The sequence below is a fragment of the Marmota flaviventris genome, chromosome X (genome assembly GCF_047511675.1).
Source record: "Marmota flaviventris isolate mMarFla1 chromosome X, mMarFla1.hap1, whole genome shotgun sequence".
NCBI lineage: Eukaryota > Metazoa > Chordata > Mammalia > Rodentia > Sciuridae > Marmota > Marmota flaviventris.
The window spans coordinates 88,480,119-88,503,265 of record NC_092518.1 but is presented as its reverse complement, the minus strand read 5'-3'; the positions used below and the strand labels follow the sequence as shown (position 1 = coordinate 88,503,265).

Genomic DNA, 23,147 nt, shown 5'->3' with positions numbered 1-23,147 from the left:
ACGGGCTCCTTGGAGCAGCCCAAGTTGGAGGAAGGTTCTATACTTTCGGCGTTCCCACAGGGATATTCCCCTCACCTTGGCAGCCAGGCTGAGGAAGGGCTCCAAGGTCCCCACGGAATGACAACTCTTGTTCCTGCAACCCTCTCCTTCCTTCTTCTGTGGACTCTGCCAGGGCAGGTCCTCCTCAGGTGAGCTGAGTGGGGTGAGAAGAAGGTGCATGCAAACACTGGCAGGAGGTTGGGGGCAACCTGGGCAGCGGGCACAGTTTCCTCTAAGTTTACAAAAAGCCCACAGTCTGGAGGGTTCCAGGGGAGGGCACATGCTCCCCCAAACAGGACCCAGGAGCTTTCCATTAGAGATGTCAAAGCTGGTAGGAAGTCTTCTGCATGGGCAAGTTTCCTGGGCCTGGAGTAGGGGCTAGGTAGCTGAGCCCCCAAATGGAGGCCATCTAACTTGCCACCTAATCCTGTCTCCCTACCAGCTGGGCCACATCCTGCTCAGTTCCATAAATACAACAGCAATATCTGGCAGTTGCCTGCACAAGAGTCTTCAAGTAACACAGGTTTGCCCTAAGACCACATGGGCTGCCCAAACTTTGGCCTTCTGCAATCACCCTATCACCCTGACTGTGCATACATGGCTGCTCACTGTCCCTTGAGGGGCACCAAGTAGCAATCATTTCCTGGGCTTGCATGCGAGGCATGCTTGGGCTCCTTGTAAATGTCTCCCAACCAACTGCCCCTTTCTTGTTAGGTCAGGAGCCAGTCTAGGTTGACAGGATGAGCTGAGCAGGAAAGATAGTTATGGCTTGGACTGAAGTGCATCCCAAGAGCAGTGTACCCCAAAGCAGAAGGAGCAAGTGTCACTGCAGTATCCTCCTCCCCCTCTTAATCCAAGGAACACCCCAGAGCTGCTTGTTTCTGAGGAGTCTCCTATCCTACTGCTTGCAGATACATTGGCTGGCAGGCAAACAAGGATGCAGAGCACAACAATAAACTTTAGACTAAAAAGTAGCTCAGAGTGGAATGGCAGTTCACCTGGAGTTGACAGGAGGATATAGAAAAAAAGGAGGGCATGAAGCTGCGACTTGCTGGTCCTCTTGGAAGAGAGGCTGCCTCAACGACCCAAGCTCCAATGGCAGCTTTTCTACTTGGGTTTGGAGACTGAAGGCAATTAGAGCAAGATGGGCAATTTGATATGCCCATATGAACAATATGGAAACTGAGGCCTAAAGACGGGGAATGACCGACCGATGTTGTTCTGGTATTCAGTAACTGATTCAGAGTTCTCCTCTTACCCCACCCCAGGGCCTTGTATGAGAAAGCCTGTCAGTTCTGGAACCTCCTAGGATCTGTTGGTGTTTGGGACTTTTGCAGGAATGAAAGGGAGGAAGGAGTGGCTATACACAGTCACTGTCCTCTCAGGTCCTCAGACAAAGTAGCCCCAGAAGTGGGGGCCAAAAGAGGAATTGGGGCTGAAGACAGCTTATCCCACAGTATGTGCTGGGTTCCTAGGGCTGATACTAGTAGGAGAAGCGACCTGAGAGTGGGGATGAGGACTGTAGAGGGTCTGGTTGTTCCATTGTGCAGGGCCATGTGGCCTCCCAGAAAGCAGGTGGCAGGTGGCCAGCAGCAGCAGCAGCAGCAGCACCTGGCTAGCATGGACATCCTGTGGTGAAGTTGCAGACTTCTGCTTGCTCCAGCACCACCACCAGCCTCCTCGGATTTCCACACCCTGCTTAGGCCACCTGCTCCTGCTGTTCCTGCTGAGGGCCAGGGGAGCCTCTGTCTCCAGGGTAAGGGCTTTCCCCTGCTTGGGGGAATTCAAGGAGATAAGACTCTAGGAGGTCATGGAAGAGCTGCCACTGAACTTCCCCAACTCTGGTCCCTTGGCAGCTCACCCTGCCACACTTGCCTCATAGTACTGTGGTAGATTTGGTCTGAAGTCAATAGCTCTGGGTTCAAATCTTGGCTTTATTATTTGTTAGCTAGATGATTTTGAGGATATCACTTCACCTCATGAGTTCTAAGGCTCCACATGTATATATAGTTGGCCCTTCATATTCATAGGTTCCATATGCATGGATTCAAGCAACCATAGGTCAAAAATATATTGAAATAATAGCACCTGTACTGAACATGTAAAGACTTTTTTCTACCATTATTGCCTAAATGTACTAGTATAACAAGTATTTGCTTAACAGTTACAACATTTTGGGTCTTATAAGTAATCCAAAGATGATTTAAAGCACACATGAGAATGTGCATGGGTTATATGTAAATATTACATCATTTTATATAAGGGATTTGAGCTTCTATGGATTTTGGTATCTGAAAGGGGGTCCTAGAATCAATCCCCCATGGATAACAAAGCATGAGTATAATAGGGATGATCAGAAAGGACTGATATGAGAACTAAATGAGATATTGTATGTGAAGAGTTTAGTATGGTGTTTTAGCTATTTTTGTTATTCTATTGGTCACTGGCTGGTGCATGGGAAAGAGAGGCCCACTAGCTCAAAGAAGACTGAGACTCAGAAGGACAGCAGCCACCCTGCTGCCCAGTTCCACAGTAGGAGCAGCCATGTCAGCAGTGGAGCTGGTTGTCATACCTGGCACAATGATGATACCAAGATGAAGAAGGAGACACCTGGCCTAGCTAGTAGTCCAGCCTGAACTCTGCCCCTGTCCCCAAGGTTTTGCTGAGTTTCTGGTCCCTAATCTATATATTGGCTGGTAAGCTGGCAAGCAGGCATGCCAAAGAGACTTTGCTGCACTTGAAAGGAAACTTCTCAAGGGAAAAGGAAGCTGGCTTCTAGGCCAGGCCAAACAATACTGGCCCCTTCCTCAAAATCAGGCTGTTCAGGGGGAAAGATGGGAGTTAAGCTTCTTTGCATGATCGCCCTACTGGGGGGTTTTCCCATGAACAGGGACCTGCTTCCTCTCAATAGTTGAGTACACTTGCTAGCAGTGGCCATGGCCCTGAACCAAAAGAACTCAAAACCTAGCTTCTTGCTACAACAAATGCCAAAAGCCACACCTCCCTCTTCAGAAGCAGGGCCTTACATTCTGTTCATTCTCACGTGAAGCCCAAGCAACTGACACCAATTCTCAGGGATGTAATTTGTCCCTAAGCCCCTCCCATCTTTGGCCAGACCAGATTAGCTAAACATCCCAATGGCCCTATCATAATCAAAACACTGCAGTGAGATATCACTCTTCTTTGAGTACTTTCAAAGCACCTTCACAAAAAGAACTCTGTACAAGACCACAGTATGATGTTCAAATTCTAACCCTATATCTGACCAGCCCTGAGACTTTGAACAAGTCACTCCTTTTCAAACCTCCATTTTCTCATCTGTAAAATGGAAATAACAATCCTCACCCCCCAACTCAATGAAAATTGTAGGGTTAAAAAAATCTAATCTTGGGGCTGGGGATGTGGCTCAAGTAGTAGTGCGTTCGCCTGGCATGCACGGGGCGTTGGGTTCGATCCTCAGCACCACATAAAAATAAAAGATGTGTCCACTGAAAACTAAAAAATAAATATTAAAAAATTCTCTCTCTCTCTCTCAAAAAAAAAAAAAAAAAAATCTAATCTATGTGAAAGCCATTTCCTAGGACTAGTGGCTGAGCTGCCATGTTGGCTTATGGCTATTATTGTTCTCCTCATTTTGTACATTGTTACTCAGAGACCCATTCTCTCTTATCCTCCTGCTTGATGAGGAGGCCAGTCAGAGGTGGATGAGGATGAGAATGGAGAGTCTCTGACAAATGCAACTGGCCTCAGACTTCTTTACCTCTCATGTCCAGGGTGGCTTTGGCAAAGGAGGATGTCAAATCTGGAAACAAGGGGTCTCAGCCTATGTCCCCCTCTGATTTCCTGGACAAGCTTATGGGGCGAACATCTGGATACGATGCCAGAATTCGGCCCAATTTTAAAGGTAAGAAAAGTCATTCTATAAAACCATTCCCTCCTTACCACTTTTTGTGACACACTACCCAGTCAGCCCCTGTGAATTGCCTTAAGGAAGGAGACTGGTATTCCAGGGCTAGTTCTTATAGCTCAGAAACAGCCTCCCCTCCTTGTAGTCCAAAGGCTTGTGTAGCTGGCACTATCTTCTCCCAGCCTGAAGCTCAGGGAGAGAGTCCTCAAACCTGCTCCATGCCTTCTGGAATGCCCTGCCAATGGGCTGTGCTTTGCCACCCTTAGGCCCACCTGTGAATGTGACCTGCAACATCTTCATCAACAGTTTTGGCTCCGTCACCGAGACCACCATGGTAAGGAGTCTTCCTGTTCCCCATTTCCACCCCAATGTGAATGGAAAAGCCAACCAGGCCACACACATTTCATACCTCTGTTGTCCACTTCCTGTTTCATTGTCATGGCTAAAGCCATAGGGGTCTGAATTTGGCCACTGGGAGAATATTTTTCCCTAGCCTTAGATTTCTATAGTTAAAGATGAACTAGCTAAGCAACAAACAGATGGCCAAATATGTGAAGTAGCTCCATGCAGACAACAAGCTTTGGAATTAGACAAACCTGGGTTCAAATGCTGGCTCTACTAACAGTGGTGTTAAGGTATATCTACTTAAATCTTTCTTGGTCTCAGTTTCTCATCTGTAAAATAGAGATCATGATAGCACTCTCCTCAAAAGATTGGTGTAAAATTTAGATGAGATGATACATATAAATAAAGGACTTAGCAGAGAGCCTGGCACATAGTAGATGCTTAAATAAATGCCTTTTTCCTTACCATCTTTGCTTTATTAGCCCCAAACAAGCTCCTCCAGTGGAAAATGCCTACTGTCCCCAATATGCCCCAGAATTTCCTCCTCATGACTCTCCTGCTCACGTAGGGTTGCTGAGCCCCTGGAAATAGCAATGCCTCTGATGGACCCATATCTGCACCCTCCCAGGACTACAGAGTCAATGTCTTCTTGCGGCAGCAGTGGAATGACCCACGCCTGGCCTACCGAGAATATCCTGATGACTCTCTAGACCTCGACCCCTCCATGCTGGACTCTATTTGGAAGCCAGACCTTTTCTTTGCCAATGAGAAAGGGGCCAATTTCCACGAAGTGACCACAGACAACAAGTTGTTGCGCATCTTCAAGAATGGAAATGTGCTCTACAGCATCAGGTACACCTGGTGAATGGCCAGGAGAATTTGCATCAAGGGGAAGAAGACAGATGGAGGCTGAGGGTGGAAGAAGTGTCCCCTATGCAATGTTAGATCCCAGTAAGCTGATGTCACTTCTTTCTTACTGTCACCACCAGATTGACCCTCATTTTGTCCTGCCCAATGGACCTCAAGAACTTCCCTATGGACATCCAGACCTGCACGATGCAGCTAGAAAGCTGTAAGTGTCTGTAGAAAGTCATGGAGCAAGGCCTGAAACAGCAGCTAGTAAACCCCATCTCATGACATCCCAGGTATTAAAAGGGCTACTCAGAGTCAGGCAGGATCTACACAAGCACACACAGACAATTCTTGGCACAGATAAGACTAGAATCTAGGGTTTTCTGACACTCAGTCCAGTTCATTTTTCCATTTTCTGGCCTGGATATTCCAAAGACTAGGACATGGGATAGCACAAGCCTGATACACAAATATGCTTGTAATGACTATGGAAGGGGATTTGAAAGGGTGTGCTCTGCCTAAAGATATGTTCCCTTAGTATTTTCCTGAGTTAAGACCTTAAAGATATCTATAAAATGCCACTGTTGGGCAAGGTAGGGTATTCTCTGAACTCTGATTCCCATGAACAGAGATAATCATTATAGAGAAGTATGAGAGGATAGTTTCAAACATAGAAAAGTGGCTATAAAGGAGAAGTCACCCAAGGGTTCCTCTTTGGCAGAGGTACCAGTCTGTGAGGGCTGTCCTAAGTACAGAGGAGCCAAAGGATGGCAAGGCTGGTCTGTCACCTGTTTCCATTCCTTCCCCATCTCCTGGGTGAGTTGAGACTACAAAATCAGAAGACATCCACAAGGTCCTCAGAGAAGTCATCCCATAAGGCTATTTCTAGTACATAATAACAGTGACACATAGAATGTTTCCTGTGGTCAGCTCTTTAAGAATTTTTAAACCACAATCACATCCAGGTTCCCATAATCCATTCACAACAACTTTGAACACTGAGCAGAGCTGGGCACAATTGTGCACAATTAACAATCCCAGCAGCTCAGGAGGCTGAGACAGGAGGATCATGAGTTCAATGCCAGCCTCAGCAATTTAGGGAGGCCCTAAGTAACTTAGTGAGAGCATGTCTCACAATAAAAAATAAAAAAGGAACTGGGGATGTGGTTTGGTGGTTAAGTATCTCTGTGTTCAATCCCTGGTATGGAAGGAAGGAAAGAATTATGGAAGAAAGGAAGGGAGGGAGGAGGGAGGAAGGAAAGAAGGAAGGGAAGGAGGGAAGAAGGAAGGAAGGAAGAGAGACAGACTGACAGAAAAATAAATAGAGCAGCTGCTGTTCTCATTAAACAGAAGGGGAAGTGACTCACCCAAAGTCACACAGCTACTCTGGGTCAAAGCCCTACACTGGATTCTGTGAGCCTTAGTGTTTTTGTTCCCTTCTTGACTGACATACAAGAATTGGTACTATAAATGGCATGAACTTTAATGAACTGCTCTCTGTGAGAGATTTGCATGTTCAGATAGTAACCCCAAATTTGACCCAATTCAAGGCTCTGGCTAGGAGTCTGTGGTATGCACATTGTCCCATGCATGACTGGCAAGATATAAATAGCTCTCTCTTCCCTGAGGTGAAGTGGCAGAAGCCCTGGCTCTGAGGCTGGCTCAGCTCAAGACATGTGGTCAGTACACATGCTTGCTCCTCTGGGCTTGAGATATAGCAGGATGTTCCCAGCTGGGGCCCTTGATACCATTCCAACCCTCCTGGACTTCATTCTAGGTCTGCCAGAATAATTCTTCTTTGGGCCTTTCTCATGCTTTTGAACTTGGTAGGAGGGTAGGAGAGGAGTCTGGAATCTTCCTGACTTACCCACTTAGGACAGGCCCATGAGACAAATGAACAAATATCCTTTTAGGAAAAGTTTCCCTTTCCAAGATGAGCTGCAGTTCCTAAACCCCAGGACATGTTTTTCATCTGTTCTTGCCTGCTTGTTTTAACACTACCTCTAACCCTATCCAACACCCACTCTGCAGCTCTCTGCCATCTCTGTCCCTTGCAGTTGGTTATACCATGAATGACCTCGTGTTTGAGTGGCTAGAAGATGCTCCCGCTGTCCAAGTGGCCGAGGGGCTGACTTTGCCCCAATTTATCCTGCGGGATGAGAAGGATCTAGGTTATTGTACCAAACACTACAACACAGGTAAGAACCAGGTTTTTTTACTTGCTAGGAGGAACATGAGGGCCTCCAGATGGGAAGCAAGGGGACAAGGCAGCTAGCCTCTACAGAAGTTCCAGTCTAGGTGAGAAATGATGCTATGTGCTTCATAAACTTTATCTCATTGTGGTCATGATTATTAACACATTTTTCAGAAAGAGAACACTGAAGTTCTATGAGGTTACATTAATTGTCCAAGTCACACACTTTTAAGTGGCAGATTCAGAATTCAAATCCAAATCTAAATCCAAAGCCCATATTCTCGTCCCTGTCACATGAAGTAGAGCTGTGACAGTGAGTAGCAGGAATTTTCCACTTTTCCTGGGGCCAACTTTGTGTAAAAGCTGGGAAATCCACATTTTGAAGTAGTCAATGGCTGTGCTGAACAGGGAACAGGCCTGAGATCAGCAGCCAGCTTAGCATCCATACCTCTCAGGTGTGAAATATAGGTCCAGAAATGGAGAGAGGCTGCTTTTCTAGCCTGAGTGTCTACTCTTTGCAGCTTCCCTAAGAGTTGCTGATTCCTCATTTCCCCTGACAATTTGTGAGGAGCTCAGATTCTAAGATAGAGGTAGCAGACTAAAGGGTGGGAGATCCTGGGTTCCTCCTATAGTGTTCTGATATATTTTGGGTGCTCCTTATCAACATGTGTGTGCACATATGTGAGATGCATGGGTGTGGGGAATGGGTAGAGAAATAGTTCATTGAATTCAGAAAAGGCCAGTGGAAGTAGACATTGATATAACATTTTGGGGCTAAAAAATTGGCAATTTTTATGTAGGTCAGTGGTTTTCAAACTTTGGTATGTAATATATTTCCCTGGGGAGTCTGCTAAAATGTTGATTCCTGGACTCTACCTCTCAGGCATTCTAATTACACATGCCAGGAATGATGTCCGGAAATTTGCATTTTAACAAGCATCCTGAGGATTCTAATGCAGGTAATCCAGGAAAAAAAAAAATGGTACTTTGAGAAACTTTTTAATCTACAAGTTAAATTTTTTTGTACTTGTTTATCAGGAATTCCACTCCTTGGAATGTATTATAAGGAAATGTTCCAACATATCACATTGACTTTAGACCCCAAGATGGCTCCTGGGTCACTGTTTATACTGCCCAAACCTTGGAATTGTTCTCACTATCCACCAGTAGGGCAAGGTTAAGTGTGCCTGCTTGGTGCAATAGTATGCAGACATTAAAAAGGATGCTTGTGCTGGGTGTGGTGGTGCACAGTGACTCAGGAGGCTGAAGTAGGAGAACTGCAAGTTCAAAGCCAGCCTCACAACTTAGTGAGGCCCTGTCTCAAAATTTAAAAAATAAATAAACAAAAAGGGCTGGGGATGTGGCTCAGGGGTAAAGCACCCCTGGGGTCAATCCCTCAATCCCCAGTACAAGAAAGAAAGAATGAATGAAAGAAAGAAAGAAAGAAAGATGCTTGCTAGGTTCTTGTATTTACATGGAAATGTACAAATTTTAAAAAGTAAGATTCAAAGTTGAATACACAGAACATTTGTATTGTGATAAATGAAACAAAAAACATGCATTTAAAATCCTAGAAGGAAATATGAGCTGAATGTAAAGTAGTGTGATACAACAGATATGAGCAAGAACTTTGGAGTCAGATAGTCCTGAGTTTGGATTCTGGCTATATTATTCACTAGTTGAGTGTCCTTGAGAAACATAACAATCCCTTCATGCCTCAGTGTCCCTATCTATAATATGGGAAATAATAATAGTACCTGCCTCAAAGATTTACTATAGTTTTAAATGAGATAATGTCAGGGTACTTAATAAGGGCTTCATAAATGTGAGCTTATGAATATTGTTATTTTCCCCTTCTTATTTTTTTCTAGTGCATTGGCCCCAGGCATCTGTACCAGTGCTCTGCCTCTCCTGCCAGCCGCCTTCTAAACAAGTATTAATTTCATAATGAAAAACAACTGCTATTACAGGAAAAGGAAGGAATGAACAAAGGGAAAGAAAATATAGGTACTTAGTAAAAACATGTCATGGCAAGAAGCTCAGAGTGGCATGAGGTAGGGTAGGATCAGGGAACAGTAGGTAGTCATAGTGTTACACAGGTTCTCAAAACCTTCATCAGTCATTGATGAAATCACTGGGCTTGAAAAATCTGGTAGGCCTGGTAAGAGTAAGCCTGGATCAGGATAAAATAACAATACACAGTTGGCCCTCCATGTCCACAGGTTCTACATCCAATGATTCAACCAACTGCAGATAAAAAATATTCAAGAAGAAACTGCACTTATGCCAAACATGTACAGACTTATTTACTTTTAATATTTTTTAGTTGTAGATGGACATAATACCTTTATTTTATTTATTTATTATTTTATGTGGTGCTGAGGATTGAACCCATTGCCTCACACGTGCTAGGAAAGCACTCTACCACTAAGCTACAACCCCAGCCCTAGACTTATTTTCTTTGTCATTATTCTCTAAGTAATACAGTGCAACAACTATTTACATATTGCTTATACTGTGTTAGGTATTATAAGTAATCTAGAGTTTATTTAAGGTATATAGGGGGATGTACACAGGTTATACACAAATCCTGTGACATTTTATATAAGGGACTTGAGCATCCACAGGTTTTGGTTTTTGCAGAGGGGTCTTGGAACAAATCCCCCATGGAAATCAAAAGATGACTATGTATATCCTCTCGTTTTTGTTTGGGTTGTCTTAGGCTTCTTCTTCTGGAGAATCTATAAGCAACTGTTTTCTTAGCCTCAGGGTCATGGGAAGCAGGGTAAAGTGAAGATGGCTGAGCACTGGTACATGTACCTAGGGCTAATGTAACTTTTGTTGGTAGAATATAATGCTGCTGCCTAATGCTCTATGGGAAACTACGGCCCACTGTCCAGAGCCAGTCTCTGATGGGCATTGTTTATAGATGTCTGTTATATGGCTTTTCTCACTTGCTTAAGACACAGGCAGTCTTTATCCCACTTCTGTTGCTAGACAGCTTCTGGGATACTAGCAGTTGCAAGCAAGGCTGCTTATATCTGAGTAGAGTCTGAACTAATTGTCTTGTTAATAATCATACAGCAATAATAATAGCTACTTATGAGTTGAACACCTCAAATACATCATTTTATTCAATTTTTCCAATAGCCCAGTGATGGCACTGATATTGTGACTACTCTGTTTTATAGGCAGAGTCTGAAGTTCAAAAAGCTTGGGTGTTTTGCCCAGGGTCACACAACTAGTAAGTGAAAGGTTCAGGATTCAAACCCAGTCAGTCTGACTCTGGAGCCTTCTTGCTTTTATCCTCTTGCTGTGCTGTCACTCAAAAGACCTCCTGCTGGAAGCCAAAGTGCTAGGAGCAAGAGGGCATGTCCATTATGGCTGCTCTGTGAACTTTCTTAGTAGATGTCAGGCACTAACTGTGGCCATTTTCAAAGGCTCATTTATTGGCCAGCTGAGGTGCCCCAAATTGTTCAACAGAGACAGGGATATCCTAGTTCTGCCACTTAGGATCAGCAGAAGGCTGAGGACCCAGGGCCTGATACTTCACCTCTTTCCTTGCAGGGAAGTTCACCTGCATCGAGGTAAAGTTTCACCTGGAACGGCAAATGGGATATTATCTGATTCAGATGTATATCCCCAGTCTACTCATCGTCATCCTGTCCTGGGTCTCCTTCTGGATCAACATGGATGCTGCCCCTGCCCGTGTAGGCCTTGGTATCACTACTGTGCTCACCATGACAACCCAGAGCTCTGGTTCCCGGGCCTCTTTGCCTAAGGTGAAGAGACATGCAAGGGAACCTGCTTGTCATCAAGTTTCCCATTTCTTATTCATCACATGCTCCCTCCTGATCACTACTGACCTTGGATTTAAGGTTGAGAGGAGCCACTGAGTGGGAACAGGCATCCAACACACTCTCTTCCCCCACAACGTATACCAATAATATAGATAACAATGTGGAGGCTGAGGTTAGGGATTCTGTCTGGTTAGGGAGTGAGTACTTTCTTCAGGACATACTAGCATGTCCAAGATCAAAAGACCCTCATCAAGTAAAAAGTCATACTCCCTCATGGTACAGATGAGGAAACAGCTCAGATAGGTAAAATGACCTTCTCAAGGTCATGTCTCACCAGAAACAACCAAAGCAGTATCAGGATTCTGAACCAACTTCTGTCTTCTTACTATGGGAGAACCAAGATACTATTACAAAGAGCTCTAGATATAGTGTCTATTCTTTGAAGATGAAAAAAATTTGAGGTAGCAAATAGAAATTAAAGGCAGTAGACTCTGATCATCTGGAGCCTAGTTATGTTTTGATTACGCAGAAAGATTTGTGCTGATGGGACTAGGAACAGCTCTCCCTGTCTCATGTCTTCCTGTAGGCAATTTAGAGGTCACCTCAAAGTCCTTACAGTCAGCAAGGCTCTGAGCACATCAGGGAGTTAGAAACTCATTTATTCAATAAATATTTATTGAACATTTACTATATACCAGACACTGTACTTGATCATGGAAAAACAATGGAAAGGAAAAACAACACAGTTTCTCCTGGATCTTTCAGTGAACATATTCCCTCTTGCTCTGATTCATTAGGAACCAGAACCTTTGATCTCCCTTCTCTCAGTGCTTGTTCATAATAAGACTTTTTACTTAGGGCAGGGGGTAATCTGGGACATTCATGGCAAATTTATGAATTTGCTATATGGGGGGAATAGTGGTTAAGTGTATGAAATTAGAGTCAAGCCAATTTGGGTTTAAATCCCAGACTCATCATTTACTAATAGTGTGACCTTAAGTAAATTCCTTAACCTCTCTGTCTTACTCGAAACATAGGAATAAGAATGCTATTGCAGCTGGATGTGGTGGCTTACACCTGTAATTTCAGCAGCTTGGGAGGTTGAGGCTAGCGGACTGTGAGTTCAAAGCCAGCCTCAGCACTTTAGCAAGGCTCTAAGCAACTTACCAAGAACCTGTCTCTAAATAAAATATAAAACAGGCTAGGAATGTGGCTCAGTGGTTAAGCACCCTTGGCTTCAATCCCTAATACTAAAAAATAAAAAGAATACAAGTATATATATCAATATATAAGGCAGTGTTTGACAATAATAACCACTCAATAAACGTTAATTATTATTATATGTACCATGTGTCAGATTTGAAAAGAAATGTGATGGATATGATAAAGCAGCAGCTAATATTGACCCCAATTATTTTTGATCTGCTGAGAAACCATTGAGGTAGTCCAAAGTTCTAGAGAGAGAAATAATTAAGATCAGGATCAAGTATCCAAGGAAAAATTATTGGGGTCACTTCCTGCAAATATGTTTCCTAGATGGACAGGGATATTTATGAGGCTCTGAGAGGCAGGATGGATTTAGGCAAGGACCATAGGGCCCAGGCTGGGCTGTGGTAGCTATGTTTTGATAGTAGCCTATATGGAGACCAGAGGCAGTAAAGTAATTCAGCCCTAAGAACTCTGCCCTAGTTTATTGCTTCTGCCATATCAAGGAGATTCTTCTCTAATTCTAGGAGCTATTGTAATTTATGCCTTCCTTTTGCCAAGAGAACTTCCTTTTCTGGTCCCCTCCTGTGAGTGAGCACAATCCATCTGCCCCCAGGAATCACTTAGTTTCCTCATTTGGAAAAAGTAGACTTTATTGGGAGGTTGTTTGTTTACAACATTTTGTGCCTTCTTTTACCTCACTGGACAGTAAGCAAAATACCCAGGCATGCACCCCAAATGAAACAACCTCATTAGTCAGCCCCACAGAGCAAGAAACTCAGTAACCTAGGAAGCATCTGCTCACTCTTTTGAGTTTGTGCAGCATTAAGTTCAGTGGAAGCCCTGAGAAAAGGGATGGGGCCAAGCCAGGGGACTCTGAATTCCACTCCACAACACAACTTAAGTGTCTAGGATGAAATTCGCAGAGACTTGCTTTGTAGGGGAAAGGCTTGACTTGGCTTGACTCAGCTGGGGTGTCCATTCTCCATGATCCCATGAAACCACTCCTTTGCTCTTATGGGGGACCTCCAAAGACACTCACCACTATCTCTTTCCAAGGCCCTTGATCTCCACAAATGCAGATGCCTCAGAAAAGAGGCTAAATGAAAGATTTTTCCAGGTTAGACCTAAAGTTGTAGAATAAAGGAAGGACCCAATTCTCTCTAGATCTTGTTATCTAACTAGCCTTTAGCTTTCGGGGCAAGCAGTGGAAAGGAGAGCATAGAGAGCAAGTAGAAGCCAGTAGAGAAAAACTCATTGCCAAACCATCTATCCATTCATTCATTTTAAAAAATTAACTATGTGCCAAGAACTCACCTGGGCACTGGGACTAGAACAGTGACGAGCATATAAATAATCCCTGTCATGGAAGAGCTCACAGTCTAGCGGAGGGAATAGTCAGCTATGTGATGGATGCTAAGAAGGTATAGGTAACCTGGGCACATATACCAGGACAACCAACACAGACTGGAAAGATCAGGGAAGGCTTCCTAGAAGATGTGGTATCTAAAGTGGAAGCTGGAGGATATATAAAAGTTATCTAAGTAAAAGACAGACAGAAAAGCAGAGATTTGCTTCTTAGAAAACTACTAAAATAGTTCACCATAGTGGATCATAGATTGCAAGGGGCATGATGAGGCTGGAGAGGTAAGCAGAGGCTCCATGTCATGATTAAGTGGAGTGTGGACTGTAGCATAAGGGTAACAAAGAACCACAAAGGGGTATAAGTGTGGGGGGTAATATGATCAGATTTACATTTCATAAACAAAACTCACTATCATTTCGAAAACATATTGGAGGTAGCAAATGTCAAAGCTGGGAGACCATTTAGAAACTGTTGTAGTCCTTCAGACGAGCTATAATAGTAGGGGATGAACTCCTGAGATTTAAAAAAAATATACTGATACATTCATCATTAACAAGACATTATTCCTGGTGCTTAATGTGTTCTTTCCTTTGATGGTTCAAAGCCCTTCATTATGCTCCTTTGTCATTGACTCATCATTGATTTCACAACACACATTTGCCATCCCTGGGGGCACAGTGGGACTGGGAGATGGAGAATGAAATAAGTGGCAAAGTGGAGACACCAAGGGATGTCTAATCGTAGTTGCCTAGCAACCCATTACCACCCTTTGTGGTATCACCCTAAAACAAGTAGAATAGGATTTCTCAGCCTCATAGCATTACTGCCATTTGAGGGAGATAATTCTTTGGTGTGTGTGTGTGTGTGTGTGTGTGTGTGTGTGTATACCGAGGGAAGGCTGTGCATTGTAGGATATTTACTGCCACCCTAAAATTTTACAACCAAAAATGTCACCAAACATTGCCAAATGATCCTCAGAAACTGAACAAAGTTTTTTTTTTTGTTGTTGTTGTTTTTTTCAGTTAAGAAATGCTAAGGTCAGGGGTTGGAGGTATAACTCAGTGGTAGAATGCTTGCCTAGCATGCCCTGGGTTTGATCCCCAGCACTAAAACAAAACAAAAACTAAGGTAAAGAATTATTCCATGAGACCTTCTCCTAACCTAGGATCCATAGCACCCTTGCTGCCCAACAAAACAGAAGCTGATAAAAGAAGTCATGTGTCCTGAATTCTACCCCTGCTGAGGAGCCTTATGCCATGAGCTCAGAACTAGGTAGAATTATATCTGGTTACGGAGATGAAAGGATTTCAGAAATCTGAGCTCTACTCTCCTCCTGGCCCCACCCAGCTCTAGCCTTGTTCCAGGAGAGGTCCATGTTCAACCTCCACAAGGGTAGTAGGAGAGAAAAGTACTTAAAGACTGCCAAGGAAGGTAGTGAGAGGAGAGTACTAGAGTGAATAATTGTATGCCAACAATGCATCCTCATGATACTGGCCTATTTTCCTCTCCAGGGTGAGCCCCATTCCTAAGTAGGCACTCTTAAAAAAGAGCAGGAAAAAACAGAACTCCCAATACACACTTTCACATTGGGTAATCTTTGCTAAACCCTTCTCTCTGAGCTTTAAGTGTCCTCATGTCTCTCACATGGGCATGGTGAACCCTGCCCAGTTACCACCAGGGTTATAAGAACTTGAGGAGATAACACAGGCAAACAAATGCAGTACTCGTGATTAGTGTTGATTATTGAAATAAAAGAATCAGAAGACGAATGAAAAGAATAATAAAAAGCAGAAGGAAGTCGGGCAAGGTGGTGCATGCCTACAATCCCACTGGCTCAGGAGGCTGATGTAGGAGGATTGAGAGTTCAAAGCCAGCCTCAGCAAAACCAAGGCACTAAGCAACTCAATGAGACCCTGTCTCTAAATAAAATACAAAACAGGGCTGGGGATGTGGCTCAGTAGTTGAGTACCCCTGAGTTCAATCCCTGGTATCAAAAAAAAAAAAAAAAAAGCAGAAGCAGAAGTAGAAATGCAAGAAGAATATAAAGGAAGAAAGGAAAATAAGTACAGGGAGGAAATGCAGATGGAAATAGAAGGTGGAGAGTGCAGAGAAGTGAAAGATGATAAGTAGGGGCTGGGTTGTGGCTCAGTGGCAAAGTGCTTGCCTAGCATATGTGAGGCACTGGGTTTGATTCCCAGCACCGCATATAAATAAATGAATAAAATAAAGGTTCATCAACATCTACTTTTTATCTTTAAAAAAAGATGATAAGTAACTCAATCTCTTTGACATGAGCTTTCAGACAATGGGACATATCATGGAAAGCTTCTTCAAAAAACAAAAGAAATTCAGGATAAAACGGAAGAACATCAGGCAGTTGATACAGGCTAGAAATCCACTGGATAGACCATGGAAGGATGTCAAGATGGCTGACTGCCCTGTTGGTGGATGTTATAGGTATCCTATGTGAAGGCAATTGACATCTGGATGGCCGTGTGTCTGCTCTTTGTGTTTGCTGCCCTGCTGGAGTATGCTGCTGTCAATTTTGTCTCCCGTCAGCATAAGGAATTCATGCGACTTCGAAGAAGGCAGAGGCGCCAACGCATGGTGAGTACAACTAAGGAGGTGCCCGCTTTCTTTTTCCTTTGGATTCCTTCTTCCCTACTACTACTCCCACAAACCAAGACCCAACCTAAGCTGCAAGAACTGAACAAGCAGTTAGGAACCCTGGATTTTAGTCCCAGGCTGGGCACAGTTAAGCTAAGTACAATACCTCTTTGATTTTGTTTCCTATGTATTCAATGGGACATTAACCCCTATAAGGCAGTATAGTAGAATGATTTAAGACCATGGGCATAGTGCCTAGCATACAGTATGCACTGAAAATGTGTCAGTTAGTATTAGAACCTTACGAAGTTCATTCATATGACATTGATTTGAGAAATAACAATGGTTGCTCCTGGCTCTCTCTGCACCAAGAAGGACCCCAGGTTTTCCACACTAATCAGTGGTAAAGAATTCAAGAGTCAGACATTGGTGCCTTTCTAGGGAGCATTATAAGAGGGTTCTTATAATTAAGTTAGAATTGAAAGAACACTACTTGCCTCTTCTGATTGTTGGATTTCTTCTTGATCTTCACTGGACATATCAGAGTTGTTGAGCTTGGACTGTTGTTCTCCCTCATTCTTGTTTATTAACCCCATTTCTTCTACAGTAGAATGATCACCTAGGGAAATATAAGAGGAAGCTTGTTGTCATGACAACACAGGCAGTTTACCCTCAATTGCCCAGACAATAGGTGCTAAGTGAGTTGTCATGACAACAGAGGTACCTGGGCTATCCTCACAGAAGCAAGCTTCCAATTATGAGCAAAGCTAAAAGTCTTTGCTAAGCTACATGCTAGTTGCTTAATCTCCAGGGACACAGAGTTCTGGTCTGTCTTCAACTGTGACCCTATGTTTTCTGCCTAATTTCAATACTTTAAAACTAAAGGGGCAAGTGCAGAATGACCTCTAGGGGATAGGAAACAATTACAGTTGCCTAGGGTGTATAGCGCCCTGGATTCGACTCCCAGCATCACACATACACATACAGAATCCTGGCTCTAGCCAGTCTGAACCACAAACTGTATCTGTGGTTTCATGCCCCTTGCTAAGGTCCTTCTCTGCAGAGGGTGGGGTTCCTGGATCATATAGGGGTTTGTCCAAATTTATGTACTCTTGCCTCACTTCATCCCTTTAACTGGGTCCTGGGCAGCATGCCCTCTAGTGGATTGATCTATAACTGCATGTCCTTGGCTAGGACTTTTTTGAAGAAAGACTTTCCTGTCCCATACTGAGGGTTAGGGCAGAAATATAGAATTGACAGGGAAAGGAAAGAGGATTCTCCTTCTTCTAAGCTAACTGTCTCCACCCCTTCTTTTGTTGGGTCAAACCTACTTGCAGGTACCAAAATCTTATTCTTACAGGGGGTCTGACCTTGACAACTTCTGAATGTTTTCCTTGGAAAAAAAAAGTAGGTCACCAACCAGTCCAGAGTCCTTTTCCCAGTTACACTGAGTGTGGTGATGTCTCAGCACCAAAATATTGCTAAAGTTACCATAGACCTACTCCATGTTGACACTAGTCCCACCTCTTTCCCTGCATTCACCCAACCCCCAACTGGCCACAAGCTATCCCCTCCTGCTCATATATAGGTTGACCCTGAGTTCATAATGGAGTCTGTCATAACTAGTGCTCAATTATTACAAAGTTATAACAGCATCTTGGGACCTGCTTAGGACCCTGAAGCCTTCCTGCAAGTGGTCTGGAGTTTACTATTAAGGTGAATAAATCTGTGCCATAAATCATGTTCCTTTTCAAGTCTCCTAAAGCTACTGTCATTCCAGTAGAACTGTAACAGGAATACTGGAGGCAACAGGCAGGCTAAACAAGTTGATGGAGAGTTCACCCATTACTAGAACCTCTCTGGGTCCTACCATTTCAGCAGAAGGAAATCCTTAGCCAAAAAAAAAAAAAAAAAAAAAAGATAGGAGGGGCTGTGGTATAGCTTAGTTGAGGCCCTGGGTTCAATCCCCTGCACCACCAAAAAAGAAAGGAAGGAAGGAAGGGAGGGAGGGAGGAAGAAGAAAATAGGAGCCAGTCATCCCAGGGTCTTCAGGCTTAATCCTTTTCTTCTCTAATCTCTCCTCAACCACCCATTTCCACTACGTGGTGATCTCCTTCCATGTCACTTACTAAAATATTTGAGGTTTTTTCCCCATGTGTTTCTGTTTTATCTTCCCAGTTAGTCTACAAGATTTATAGGGAAGGATGAAGCTCTCTTTTTTGTCATCTCTGCAGGCCCTAGCACCAGGCTTTAAAAATAGCAACCATATAACCCAGCCCACCAACTTTTGCAGGCTGTTTGGTAAGGGTACTCTGTCAAATTGGACAGAGAGAAAACCTTGCCATTATCAACAGAATAACTTGAAAATGGAAAGAATTTTCAAAGTACTGCCAAGTTCTCTCAGGAACTTAGTCCCAGAACCCTGCTTATCTCTGCCATCCTCCATCCAGCACCCTCCCCCACCTCCAGTCTCTTTTTCCTGCCTCTCTCACGTCAATACTGATTACTTCACCTCCCACACTGTGTCTTCACTCCCCAGCTTGATTTGGAATATCTTCTCTCTCTAGCTTCTCAGTCCTCCTCCCTTACAGATATCTGGGAAAAAATGGAGTTCTATGTCAACAGCAATAGAAGTCACAAAGTGGTATTTATGGCTCCATTTTCCCTCCCCCCCCACACACACAAACACACACACACACACACACACACACACACACATTCACACACCTCAGAATTTGGCCTAAATGGATAAGACACAAATCCAGAACTCCCTATTTCAGGTCACTCATCTTTATTCCTCCAGCTACAAGAAATACCTGTTAAAATCAAAAAGAGCCTAGACTCATTTATTAGCCATATTTTTTCTACTGTATGAAGTGTCTTTTTATGGCCTGGGAAATATTTCCAAATAATTCCTTTTAGATTTACTGTGATTAGAGAAAGAAAAAATAATTGGATATAGAAACAGAAATAGCAGTTGTAATCTAACCTCCGCTGTGAAAATGAATTAGAGAATTCATGTGAGATGAGCCAAGTCCTGTGGTGAAAGAGACAATGGGAATTATCTTGAACATAGAGCTAAGACTTCCCTATTACAACCTCTTGGGGTTAAGGTACACCACAACAGCAAATTGTCTCTGGCCTACCCACATACAACTCTTTCCACAAAGACCCTGACAAATCAAGGATAGGGCAGCAAAGCTCTAGAGTTGGCAGACAGATTCTTTCCTATGCCAAAATGCTAATCCCTTTCTGGAAGTCAAAGAGCATCAGGCCATTGTGCAGGGTGGGCAAGGAGTAATTATTTTTCCTGCAAAGTATTTTATAACCCAGGGAGTTTCACTTCTGAGTAAACTTTGGGTTTAAGATCTTGAAAGGATGCTGGCTGCATAAGAACAAAAAGCTCTTCTCTTCCTATATTCTGAAGCATGTGGCTCACCAGTCCATTCGTTCACTCCACCAAAGTCTACTGAGTTCCTGTTATGTTTCAGGCACAGAAGTAGACACTGGAAATACAGCAGTGAACAAGACCAACACAATGCCTACTTGACAGGCTTGCCCTCGTGACAGGTCAGCTTCTGGTGATATAATAATCAAGGGTTACTAGGACTTACCACACCAATTGGCATTTCAATGTGCTACCATAGCTGCAGAGGTCCCATTATGAAGATCCTATGATGTCCCTCTAACCGCACAAAATGTTTAAAATATATTTGATTCACATTTTAAAAATATCTATGTCATACCCATATAATACACCTGTATCTTGTTCTTATAATTATACTAACTACCTTAGGTAGCTGTATGGTGATTAACTCTTTCTGGTTTTCCTTGGTCTTCCCTAGTTTTAGCACTAAAGACTCAAGTCTCAGGAATCCTCTCAGTTTGGGGCAAATTGAGATAGCAATTGGCATTTCAGGTGATTTCTTTTAGATAGCTTAAGATTTTGCCCCCGAACCTTCAATATTTTCTAAAATTATAAACATCTTTCAAGGATATATTTCTTAACACTTCCCTTTAGAGGAAGATAAAATCAGGCTTATTTGGGTCTTATATAAAATAAAAGTAAATAGGTTCTAAATGGGTGCCTGACAGCCTCTTATATTACTAACACTCCATTGATCACTCAGGGGCTTTTGTCTTTTCTCTTTCCTATATCTATCTTTCTGTGCTTACTTCCTGGCTCCCATCTGACTACTGGATCAATGGACGTTTTGTAGTTTGCCATATTACTTAGTGCTTAATGAGTTTATCATTATGCACATATTATATATGAATGGAAAGTGCATTGGGTAATAACTGTCACTCTGGATATATTGACCCTTGTGTCAACTCTGTTGCTCTGCTTAGAAGTACACATATCTGTAACAGAGTCATTAGCTTTACTCTGCTTTGGATAACCCATTAAGTTATTTAAAACTTTTGGAATTCTCAGCTTTGAATCAAGATAATTGAACTTTCAAAAGATACTACATTCAAGAAATACTATTTCTGAAGCTTTTGAAATTCATTAAAGTCAATTTCACCGAGTCTAAATATCTCAGCTCCACTATTTGATGTTTCATTTATTTTTTGGAACCAGGAATTAAACCCAGGGGCACTCAATCACTGAGTCACATCCCCATGCCTTTTTAAAAATCTTTTTATTTTTTTGTGGTGCCAGGGATTGAACCCAGAGCCGTGTGCATGTGAGGTAAGCACTCTACCAATTGAGCTATATCAAATTGACAAACTATATTTATATATATATAAATACATATATATAGTTACATATATAAATATATATATAGTTATATATATAGTTATATATATAGTTATATATAAATATATATATATAGTTATATATATAGTTATATATATAGTTATATATATAGTTATATTGGTTATATGAGCCAATAATTTATGGTGCTAATCATGGCTGTACTTATAAAGATGGCTCAACTACTCTAGGCCATATTTTCTCTATATTCTCCCATTTCTCATGAGACTGAGGTCTGGCCTTGTTTCTGGAGCCAGGATGACTTTCTGCCCTTGCTGGGGCCCCCTCTTTTCCACTACTCCAGTGGAGAATATTCAGACCATTGCTACTAGTTTCTGATGTTTGTCATCTTAATATAGCTTTTTTAAATTTTTAAATTTTAAGACAGGGTCTTACTAAGTTGCTTAGGGCCTCAGTAAGTTGCTGAGGAGGCTTTGAATGGAAATGTGCATTGGGTAATAAATGTCCTACCTCAGCCTCCCAAGCCACTGGGATTACAGGCATGTGCCACCATGCCCAGCTGGTTTTGTTCTTTTGTTTACTACCAAAGATGACTTAATGTTGAGATGTCCCTTACAGTTGGCATTTCACTGGAATTTAAATGACTTTAAATTATGTTATACATTTTTAAAAGGCAGCTCAGGGCCTAACTGTTAATACAGAAATTATATCATATGTAGCACATATAGCTGCTTAGCCTTCATCTACCTCATGAAGAGTTTTGTGGCAATCAAAAAGCATGTGCCTGGTGAATCTGGAGACTATCATGCTAAGTGAAATAAGCCAATCCCAAAATACCAAAAGGTCAAATGTTTTCACTGATTTGTGGGAGATAAACCACAATAAAGAGGGGTAATAGGGAACAAAAGAAATTCAGTAGATTAGACAAAGGGGGAAAAAAGAAGAGGGGGATGATAGGAAAAGGAAAGACAGTGGAATTAATCTGATATAATTTTCCTATGTGTATATATATGTGAAAATACCTAAGTAAATCCCAACATCATGTGGATCCACAAGAATGGGGTCCTAATTAGAATAAGATATAACCTATGCTTGTATAATTTTTATCAAAATGGATTCTACCATCTGCATGATTAAAAAGAATCAATTAAAAAAAAAGCTTGGCTTGTGTATACAGCCACCTTCTCTGCATTAAGCTATATGTGAGATAGTTATGTGAGGCCTGGTCTTTATCCCTCTACTTTACAGGTTTGACCTCAACTTTTGCCTTTTCTTCCTTGTAATCCAGGAGGAAGACATCATAAGAGAAAGCCGCTTCTATTTCCGTGGCTATGGCCTGGGCCACTGCCTGCAGGGAAGGGATGGAGGCCCAATGGAAGGTTCTAGTATTTATAGCCCCCAAACTCTAGCCTCTCTTCTAAAAGAAGGAGAAACCATGCGGAAACTCTATGTGGACCGGGCCAAGAGAATTGACACCATCTCCCGGGCTGTCTTCCCTTTTACTTTCCTCATTTTCAATATTTTCTACTGGGTTGTCTATAAAGTGCTACAGTCAGAAGATATCCACCAGGCACTGTGAATAAGGTGGAGGTTATAGAGTCCAGCTTATGGCTTTCTGCTTCTTCCTGGATGGGCTTTCCCTCCCCATTAGACTCCATTGGGGAAGACAGTTCCTTCCCAATCTCCCATTCAGAATTTCCAACTACCAGTCCCAAAGCTATGTGAGCCAATACTGCATGGTGCCAATTGTGGCTGTACTTATAAAGACGGCTCATCTACCCTAGTCCATATTTTCTCTATATTCTCCCATTTCTCATGAGACTAAGGTGCCAAGATGACTTTCTGTCCTTGCTGGGCTCCCTCCTTTCCTCTACTCCAGTAGAGAATATTCAGACCATTGCTACTAGTTTCTGATGTTTGTCATCTTAATCTATACCAGTCCTCACCCTACCACCTCCCCCCCCCCAGATCCTAGCTCATACTTGACCCTCTATCCCTCCTATCACAACCTCAAATAGGAAGTCTTTCCCATACTCAAGTGCTGCCTGTGTGACCCAGTCAGGTTTCCTTACAGTGAGAGGAAGACAAAGATATAGGTTTTCTTCCTCTTA

General features: G+C 42.7%; 2 protein-coding genes across 6 annotated transcripts in view; one reads left to right on the top strand and one right to left on the bottom strand.

Annotated features, from left to right (window-relative positions):
* The window catches only part of Plp1 (proteolipid protein 1), an 80,650-nt gene extending 63,746 nt beyond the window's left edge, over nucleotides 1–16,904 (bottom strand). For 3 of the 4 annotated variants that reach the window (XM_071606670.1, XM_071606669.1, XM_027934695.3), the window contains exon 1: nucleotides 16,814–16,904. The gene's annotated coding sequence lies outside the window, so the exon portion shown is untranslated. The remainder of the gene's footprint in view (nucleotides 1–16,813) is intronic. The other variant, XM_071606671.1, reaches the window with a different exon arrangement.
* Nucleotides 118–22,615, top strand: Glra4 (glycine receptor alpha 4). 2 transcript variants are annotated; one of them, XM_027934639.3, is made up of 9 exons: nucleotides 118–188; nucleotides 3,813–3,943; nucleotides 4,213–4,280; nucleotides 4,920–5,143; nucleotides 5,281–5,363; nucleotides 7,201–7,341; nucleotides 10,905–11,119; nucleotides 16,167–16,316; nucleotides 22,325–22,615. In XM_027934639.3, exons 1-9 carry the CDS (start codon nucleotides 118–120, stop codon nucleotides 22,613–22,615), a joined length of 1,374 nt encoding a protein of 457 aa, XP_027790440.1. The 2 variants fall into 2 exon arrangements, with proteins under 2 accessions (XP_027790440.1, XP_071462768.1); XM_071606667.1 differs by lacking the exons at nucleotides 118–188; nucleotides 4,213–4,280 and having other exon boundaries at nucleotides 3,833–3,943.
* Nucleotides 22,616–23,147: the final 532 nt, after the last annotated feature.

Coding starts and splice junctions, on each gene's coding strand:
- Glra4 (XM_027934639.3), top strand. CDS start 118: ATGACAACTCTTGTTCCTGCAACCCTCTCCTTCCTTCTTCTGTGGACT. Junction 7,342..10,904: donor TACCAAACACTACAACACAG/GTAAGAACCAGG, acceptor CTTTCCTTGCAG/GGAAGTTCACCTGCATCGAG. Junction 11,120..16,166: donor CCCGGGCCTCTTTGCCTAAG/GTGAAGAGACAT, acceptor TGGATGTTATAG/GTATCCTATGTGAAGGCAAT.